Here is a 9,982-nt window from a genome sequence, read left to right as displayed (position 1 = left end):
AGGATATAGCTCCAACTTGTTTCAATTGTGGCAAACAAGGTCACATAAGTAGGTTTTGTTAGAATCTGAATCAGGAACCAGACAATGATCAAAGTTCCCAAGAAAACCAACCAAGAGCCAACAAAAGAGTTTTTGCTCTTAATGGTGTTGAAGTCTCGGCATCAGACAATTTAATTCAGGCTGGATGTTATTTTGGGGATGAACGGGCTATCTTTCAACCATGTTCACATCAATTGTACGGATAAAATTGTTTTGTTTATGGAACCGATGAAATGTAAGGATTTGTGGTTCATGACCGCCAACCATGTCGGGGTATCTTTTTGAGATGATATTCAAGTGTACATGTTGTTAATTTCCCTTAAAGTAGAGAGTAAAGTTTCAATTGAGGATCTGGCAAAAATGTGCGATTTTTCGGAAGTATTTCCTAAAGATATATATAATTTACCATCCTAGAAGGAAGATGAGTTTTCTATAGATTTAATATCTGATATTACACTTATATCTATGGCACAGTGTAGAATGTCGATGGTGGATCCCTGATTGTCCTTAAGAAAGAAATCGTTATAGAAACTTTTAGAGAATCGGTTTGTAGATATTAAATTTTATAAAATAATAGATTTAGACAAATGATTTTCTTATGGATATTAAGGGCTCGTTTGTTTTGTCTTTTTTTAAAATGATTTTTATAGTGTTAAATATTTTAGTGTAAAAAAAATTTACAAAGAAATTTTTCATAAAAGTTTCAAATGGAAATTTGGTTTGAATAGTTATTCTTAAAATATTATTTTAGGTATTTCATCATTTTATCGAAACTTTTTTTAGATATCAAAATTTCAAAAAATCACTTAATTTTGAAGCTATTTCAAATAGTTTTTCATAAAAATTATTTTTGAGATACAACTTTTTGAAAAAATTGTGATTTTGACTATATTTTAATCTTCAATAATGTGTATTTATGTTATAGAATGAACAATTCAATCTTTTAATTTATAAAAAACAAATTTAAAAAAACTTATAATATTTTGAAAAACATTTTTATAAAATTTATTTTCAAAAATAAAAATAAAAATCTATTTTTTTTAAAGTTAAAACAAATTGTTCCTAAATTTTATACAATAATAAATTTAGATAAATTAAATCTCCGATGGGTAGGTTCACTATACTAGAGTCATTATTTACACGAAGTTCTTTCATTGCCAAGTTGTAAAGCACGCAAAGTACACGAATTTGATATATGAACTCACAAAAAACACCGTCTTTTCTTCGGTTCGTATAATTTCAGGTTTTTTAGTGGATTAAATTTTAATTTTTAATTTTTTTACAAAGGAGAAGTAAAATATATATTTTATATAATTTTTTCATCTAAAAAGATGTAACGGTATGTCTATTTGTTTGTTATTTTTATATTATTTTAATTATATAAAATAAAACTAATATTTTAATTTGATCATAAAAAAATTATGATTTATTGAAATTTTTCAAATGTAATTTTTTTATATTATTAAATATATCTTAACTTTTTTTAAACAAATTACTTTTAATTTTAATATTTTGATATCATTTGAACAATATAATTTTTCATTTTTTTTTATAATTATAATTCTTTTATATTGTTTTTATAATTATATTTAAAAATAAATAATATTAACTTATACTCTTAAAACACAAGTAAAAAATTAAATAAAGAAATTTTATCTTAAAATTATACATTAATTTTAATAAAAATATCAAATTATTTTTTCAGTACAAATTTTTTATAAATAAATTTCTTACCTTGTGGTTAATATTACATTTTAAAAAAACTATACTTACAGTTGACAAGAGAATTCTAGCTTATGATATGAGACATATACTATTCTCATCATATCATGAAAACAATTTATCTTAAGAAAATTGCAATCCATTTGCTTAGTCCAATAGTAGATTTTATCAGTTTTATATTGTAGCTCCATATAGACTCCAGCATAATAATAGAAATAAAGTATACCATAGTGCACGGATTTTTTTTCTTACAACACCATAATTATGTCGCCGATACTATACAAGATAATTTACTATACAATATATTTTTTGAACAAATGTGTTTTTGAACAAATGTGTTTTTACTCTTTTTTTGAGCATGGATATTAACGTTAGAGATTCAAATCTTTTAATCTTGAAGTACATTCTCCAATTCCTCGCCACCACCACTTAGCACATAAAAGACAGAGGTTACCATCAGTCATGCATCCACAAGCTCGGAACAAATTTGTTGGAAGGCCATGATGCATATTTTTCGACAGAAACGTTCTGTCTATAGGATGGCCATTCAAGTATCAAAGCTTCTTCCAAACTTGATCACCATGCACCTATACTTGCATATTATGACAGTATAGGTGATATACGTCTCCGAATTTCACAATCTATACTTGCATATTATTTGGGTTAATTTTTACCATATTTCTCCACTCACCAGTAATCCCCACAAGAACAAATACCATCACTGAAGTAATGAAAGCGATGAGAATCCCTTAAGATTATCAATCTTCCAACAATTTTGGATATATGCTTGATGGCATTATGACAGTCTTCACACACGCGCAAGTTTTTCATGACACGTATTGGTCTATCAGCGGGTATGGTCAAAATTCCAAATGCCACAGCTAATTTCTCACTGTGATACTTGAGCATTCGCTTCTTCTCTTCCTCTTCTACATCATGCAGAACCAATTTTACCAAAGGAACATGTCCCTCTTGCTTCAGTTTTAGATCTAACTCTTCTAAGTAAGCATAGATTCTATCTTTTTCCGGGTGCGAACAATCACCAACTGTGAATGTATGAATCTTAGTTTGTACCTCAACCCAACTATATCCGGGTATTTTCTGAATACCAAGTTGTCTCATTTTTAATCTAAGCTTGCCAACATCAACCCATTTGCCTAAACCTGCATATAAATTTGAAAGAAGGACATACATTCCCACATTATGGGGTTCCATATTAAAAAGCATCTCAGCAGCCTTCTCACCCAGTTCAGTATAGCCATGAATCCGGCTTGCACCTAGTAGAGCTCCCCAGGTTGCAGCGTCTGGCTCAAAAGGCATGTTTTTCATTAAGTTATGTGCTTCTTCAAGGCGTCCAGCTCTACCAAGAAGATCAATCATACAGTTATAATGTTTTGAATTTGGTGCTATGCCATAAGCTTTATTCATTGCATAAAAATATTCAGTTCCCCTATCAGTCATGCCAGTATGACTGCAAGCCGAAAGAACGCCAACCTGAAACATGATTAGAGAAAGAATAAGCAGAAATGATGTTACATGTAGATAAGAGTCAAAAGGCACACTATTATATTGTTTAGGTAAAATGATAATACAACACCTCAATCCATCCTAGTTTATTTGTCAATTTTTTGTTATTGTGATCATATTTGCTTATGATAACGCAGCCATTAGCTCATTTTCCTTTTCCACATTGTAAAGAAAACTTTAGCAACATTCTTGGGTTACTTTAGAAATGAAAATACCAAACCGAGGAAAAAAAAAATTGTAAAATGCAGGACTCTGATCAATGCAGAGACCACCTATTTGAAATTTGTTAGAGAGATAAAGATAAGGGATTCAATAACACACGTGACATTATCCTTAGCAATTGAACTTCTTGCCTGCATTAGGCCCATGAAGTATTTCTGACTGAATTTTCCTATACATATCAAATATAATGACAAAAGTCAAGGGCAAGGAAAAAATAGCAGGGATGCAGTCTATTCATATATGCTGAAACTATGATGAGGAGGAAAGTCATATTGTGATAGATCTCGATCAGAATTGACGGGAAGAATACATATTTCATCGAAGAAACCTCCAATCGCTAGCTCGGTACTCTAAAAAATACAAGGAAAGAAATGTGCATACAGACCCTACCACATTCCACTTCTAAACCAAAGAGCCCCCTCTGCTACTTTTTCCTTTGTCTATAACTTACTATAGGTGGAGTCTACTAACAGAAAGCTTAAAGAAATATATGGTCCACTTTCCTTTTACTTGATTTTATGTACCCTTAATAAAATATTCTATGTTCAACAATTTTAAAAGCATACACCATCATATATGCTTCAGAGCTAAATAAGGGAATTCAACATTCTTTATTTACATAATGTCAGACAACTGAGACAAGTGGTGGAGTGGTGGTATCTTGTTCTATCAAAACCAACAAATTTGTAATAAATACTGCAATGAAATACAGTATGAGAAGAAATCTGAATTATTCCATTAACTTGTAAATAGCACACGACATTTTATATTACATGGTATTCAAAGGGGAAAAAAAGAAACTAAATATGTCAAAATTCTGTGTACGGAATAGGAATTAGTTATCAGTTAAGACTGAGAGTTAGTTAAGCTTCTTTACATGTTTAAAAATATTAGTTATATAATCTAGTGGTATAAAGGCAAATGTAATGTATTATCTTTAACAAGGAAGAATCACTCGACGCATTTTCAGTTTCTCTTCACTTTCTCGATCTATTCTCTCTCCTCCCTTTCTTTAGTTCTTGCTCAGACACCTTTATCCTGAAATAAATCCAAAATAACTGCCTAAACAAACCCTTAAATTTGAGGATCTCACAACTGTTTCTTTAAATCTAACTATGACATTTTATGACAGTTACAGTTCAACAGGTATATAGCCTCAATGTAGCCTAGGCTATTCAAGTCAGTAACAACTATTCGGAATTAATCTATTTCAATTATTAAGGTCAATAGCATGCCTAACAGCATGGATTACAGTGCTGTCAACTTCCTGTTGGATTACAGTGCAATAATAGCAGGACAAAATAAACAGATAACTAGAAAAGAATAAGCTTTTGTTCCCTTCACAGAAAATATATAGAAATAGGATTCAAGAGACAAGATGGAACCCACGTATTTCTTGCTTCCCGGGGGAGCTTATTTGACCATAACAGCCAGGAAAAATTAAATCAGAAAACTAAGTTGTAAACCAGTGATGTCCAAATGAAAATACAATGAAGTGAATTATGAAGCTTTGAGGACCATAGTTCATCCAACACAGTTTGATAAGGATCATTCATTCTAACATATGGAATTTATTTATAAATAAAAACCAAATACATACCATGGTAATTTCGTCAGGTATAAAACCTGCTATCTTCATTGAATCAAACACCAATAAAGCCTGTCTGCCAAATCCATGCCTAGCATAACCAGCTAACATTGTGTTCCAAGAGATGATATCTTTCTGCTGTATTCCTTCAAACACATCATAGGCTTTACCTATGCTGCCACATTTACAATACATATCAAGAAGTGCATTTCCCACCAAACACCCATTATCATACCCTGTCTTCACCACCTGCCCGTGAACTTGTTTCCCTAACACCAAAGAAGCCATATTAGCACATATGCTCAGAGCACAACAAAATGTAGATCTGTTTAAACTTTTTCCATCCCGTTTCATCTCCACAAGCATGTCCATAGCTTCTTCGTAGTAACCAGTCTGAGCATAACCAGCAATAATTGCTGCCCAAGATACACAATCACGCTGAGGCATCATGTCAAATAATTTCCTAGCTTGAACAATTTCGTTGTTCTGACCATAGCCACTGATAATGATATTCCATGAACCCACATTCCGACAAGGCATTGCCTCAAACAATTCCCTTGCCATTTCCATTTTCTTGCATTGCACATAACCTGCAATCATCACATTGTAAGTCATGTCACTTTTTCCCGGCATTTCATCAAAAATCCTTCTCGCTTCATCCAACATTCCATTCTGCACATAAGCATACACCATTGCTGTCCACGTGAAAACATCCCGTACCGGAGACTCCTCAAACAATCTCCTAGCTTGAAACAAATCTCCATCCCGTGCATAACCCGAAATCATGGTATTCCAAGAGATTACATCCCTAACAGGCATATGATAAAAAAGCTGCCTAGCATCATCTAACATCTTCCTCTTCACATACCCACCCATCAAACAATTCCATGAAATAACTTCCCAATCCCGCTTCGACTCAAACAACCGACGGGCCTCCTCGAGTCTCCCATTCTGAACATACACAGCAAGCAATCCATTCCAAGAGATGGAATCCTTATAAGGCATGTTATCAAAAACTAGTTTAGCCTCGTCAACGCACCCACTCCGGACATAACCAGACAGCATGGTATTCCATGAAACAATATCCTTATGAGGCATTAAATCAAACAAGTTGCGAGCATCACTGAGTCTGTGGTTTTTGACATACCCAGTAAGCATTAAGTTCCAGGAAAACAAGTTCCTGTAAGGCATGGCGTCGAAAACACGGAGAGCCAAGTGGCAGTGGCCATTGCGCATGTGAGTAGAAATTGAATTGGTACATTTCACAATGTGTGGGTCTCTGTCTAGGATTTGGGGTTTGGGTGTTGTTTGGCTTGCGCATTGAACTTGAAAACTGAAATCATGTGATTGTCTCAGATTATAGTTCCCGCTTATTGTTTTCAGGTGTTGCAGAGCGTGGTTCTGGCTTTTCTTCCAAAAGCTTCGCATTCAAAAAAATTATGACGCGGCTAAGCTAGTCTCTGTGGTTGGAATTTTATGGCGCAAAGTTGGTCACATCAAGTCACAGATCTTTTTATGAGGAAAGAGCTTAAATAACTTGATTGAATGTTTTACCAGAGATAAAATAAAACTGATTTATGTAGTTATTTTCTTTATTAGAATGGAATCGAATAAATTTAAATTTTGTTGTATGGATTAATTATAAATGGATGAAATGGACCCGAATCAAATGGAATGTATTTCATTTTATTCCATCATTTTTTGTACTTTTTAATTTGGATGGAATGATAAAATTGTTTTCTTTCATCATGAAATATTCAAATAATGGAATGATATCTTTATTCAATTCTGCTTCGCTCCACTCCATTTCACTTTGTTTCGCTCCATTCGTTTTACCGTATCCAAACATAGCCTTAATGAAACTCATAAATTTCTTAGCCACCACGTGGAAATTAAAAAATGTCTCTCTATTTCCGGAGATTCATCTCCAGACGCACCTATTACACACTCAACGCATGTCATTCTGAGTGACGCCTATAATTGTGTTGTTTTTATTCCTGAGATTCATCTCCGAAACATTTCATGAAATATATTTATAATTGATCAGTTCAATAGAAATTCCGAAGATACATAGTCGGAAGTTTGGGCGGGATTTTAAAATATTATGTCATATTTGTCTGTCAGATACTTCTAGAGATGCATCTCCAGAATAATTTGATAATAGCATCAGCTGCATGATCACACAATCATTGTCGTCATTGTTGTTTTTCAACTCAAACCCTCATAAAAACTCATTCATTCTTAATCCATTTTTTCACTTCAAATCTCCAATCTTTTGGTTCATCACATCAAATGGAGCAATAGAAGATAGAATTCCAGGTAAAGATCTTTTATCTCACATTGTATTGCTCACATTAATCATGCATATTTTATGAAAAAATGAGCGTTGTGTCCGAAAATGTATCTTCGGAACGCGTATGAACTTTTCTGGATATGCATTTCTGGAACAAGTTTGTGTTGAATTTACAGCTCTGTTGTAAGCAGTGTCGCTTATATGTTATTATGTTGTAATTCTTTTCATTAGATATGACGCACCCCGATGTTTTCGCAAAACAAGTTGTTTCTCCGGATGTCCAAGGTGTTTTCGTGAAGGCGATAGATGTTGGGAACCAGTTTAAAAACGAGCAAGAGTTTGAATCTCATGATCAAATGCTTCAATTGAATCGTGTAGAGGCCGCTGAACTTGGATTTGGTGTGGTTATCGGAAGGTTCGATAATGGTCCGGATAAAAGATGCACTTTTGTGACAATGACGTACGAAAAAAGCAGGAAATATATAACTCATCTCCGGAACTTTAAAAGAGATGACACTGGTTTAAGAAAATACGAGTGTCTGTTTAAGGTGTGTGGTTACGTGTTGGCAAACAAAAACTGAAGATTTAATGTGATATGTATTTTGCATAACTATGGTTTGTGTGAAAAAATAGTCAGTCACCCTAGTCTGTGCCGGCTCATGTCAGAAGAGAAGGAATGTGTTACTGACATGACATTGAATTCGGTTCAACCGAAAAATATCTTGCAACATTAATACATAAAAGACCCGAAAATATATCAAATATCAAGCAAGTGTATAATATTATGCACCTAACTAACGAGGATCTTAGAGCAGATAGAACTGAAATGCAACAACTCTTGAAACTGTTGGATGATAATAGTTATGTGTCTAGGTACCGAACGTGCAAAAATGGAGTTACTGTTGAAGATATATTTTGGACTCATCCTGATTCCATAAAATTGTTCAACACATTTCCTACTATGCTCACACTTGATTCTACCTACAAGACCAGCAAGTATAGACTTTCATTGTTAGAGATGATTGGTGTTACCTCAACTGAAAAGATATATTTTATTGGGTTTGCATTTCTTGGGTGTGAAAAAAAAGGACAGTTTTACTTGGGCCTTAGATGTGTGTCAGACATTGTTGAAGGACCAAGGTGAGATGCCTAAAGTGATTGTTACCGACCGCGATAACAGCATGATGAATTCAGTTGCAAAGGTATTTCCTTCTTCTAATGCATTATTTTGTAGGTATCACATAACAAGAATGTGAGAAGTCGGGTTAAACCCGCGGTAGAGACAAAACAAATAGAGTCTGAAGATGGAAAATTGGTGAAAGCGGGTGTGGTTGTTGAAAAAATAATGGATGCATGGAATCGTATAATAAATTCTTCCACAAAAGAACTATATGTCAATTTTGTTATGCATTTCAGGAAAGTGTGTGAAAACTATCCTGATTTGTTGAAATATGTTGAAAGCACAATTCTTGACCAGGTGAATGAGAAAATTGTTTGTGCATGGACTGCCAATGTTAGACACCTTGAAAATAAAACAACTAACATAGTTGAATCTGCCCATGCTACTTTTAAAAAGTAGTTGGGAAATAGTAAGGGTGGTTTGTGTAGAGATTGGGACTTTGGAAACCATATGATTCAAAACCAACATAATGAGATACACATATCATTTGGTCGGAGCATCACAGTCTTGGAACACAGATTTAAAGACAACACTCTTTATTCTCAATTGGTCAGTAACATTTCTCGGACGGGTTTGAATTATATTTTTCACGAGGCTAAACAAGCTGATAATGTAGGCTCCGATAGCGCAAAATGTGGATGCGCAATTGTGAAACATATGGTCTCTCATGTGCTTATGTTATTGCAAAAAGGTGAAACTTGGTGATTCAATAAGAATGAGTGAGGTTTGCACTCATTGGAAGAGACTTAGGTTTGATGAGGATGGTGTCATGAATGAAGATAAATCGAATATAATTATTTTGACCGAATGGGAAGTGATACAAGAGAGATTTTTGGAAGCCAATGACAACATTAAAATCCACATCGAAAAACAATTGAGGAAGATTGTCTATCTGGAAACCACCGACATGAAACCGCTCTCTCAACCAGTAAAAACAAAAGGTGCTCCGAAGAAAATGAAGTCTACATCGAATGACAATTCAACTACACAGTCACCTTCATATTTTGAGCATGTTGAAAAAGTTTTTTCCGACTCACCAACTCCAAAATCTAAAAAAAAAAGTGTTGTCAAAGGAATTCGCATTAGCAAACCACCTCATACGTTGCTTCCACCAAAGATTATATTCATTGACGAGATGTCTATTTTTATGCACAAATACATCGAGTGAATCGTCAATGTTGAGGGGGACGGTAATTGCGGTTATCAAGCAGTTTCGGCTTTACTCGGTAAAGGAGAAGCTAAGCATACACTTGTACGCCACCAACTTATCCAAGAGTAGAGGATTCATAAAGAATTATACACACAGTTTTACAGAAAGAAAGAAAACTTCGACAAAGTTTTTGAGTTTCTTGTTCCTTTCCTTAGCGGACCGGCTACGGAGACAAAATGGATGCACTTTTCTGAAATGAGT

At 33.8% G+C, this 9,982-nt stretch overlaps 2 protein-coding genes across 2 annotated transcripts; one reads left to right on the top strand and one right to left on the bottom strand.

The window, feature by feature from the left end:
• Window positions 1-1,989: 1,989 nt before the first annotated feature.
• Window positions 1,990-6,680, bottom strand: LOC127106354 (pentatricopeptide repeat-containing protein At4g02750). The gene is made up of 2 exons (XM_051043657.1): window positions 5,111-6,680; window positions 1,990-3,255 (listed from the first exon to the last, which is right to left on the bottom strand). Exons 1-2 carry the CDS (start codon window positions 6,524-6,526, stop codon window positions 2,449-2,451), a joined length of 2,223 nt encoding a protein of 740 aa, XP_050899614.1. The 5' UTR covers window positions 6,527-6,680; the 3' UTR covers window positions 1,990-2,448.
• Window positions 6,681-8,175: 1,495 nt separating this feature from the next.
• Window positions 8,176-9,739, top strand: LOC127100455 (uncharacterized). Its single transcript, XM_051037657.1, has 4 exons — window positions 8,176-8,531; window positions 8,808-8,868; window positions 8,971-9,120; window positions 9,263-9,739. The coding sequence occupies exons 1-4, from the start codon at window positions 8,176-8,178 to the stop codon at window positions 9,737-9,739; spliced, it is 1,044 nt and encodes a 347-aa protein (XP_050893614.1).
• Window positions 9,740-9,982: the final 243 nt, after the last annotated feature.

Source organism: Lathyrus oleraceus, chromosome 7, assembly GCF_024323335.1.
Source record: "Lathyrus oleraceus cultivar Zhongwan6 chromosome 7, CAAS_Psat_ZW6_1.0, whole genome shotgun sequence".
Lineage (NCBI taxonomy): Eukaryota > Viridiplantae > Streptophyta > Magnoliopsida > Fabales > Fabaceae > Lathyrus > Lathyrus oleraceus.
Note: the sequence above shows the minus strand (reverse complement) of the source record. Positions and strands in the feature narration are given on the sequence as shown.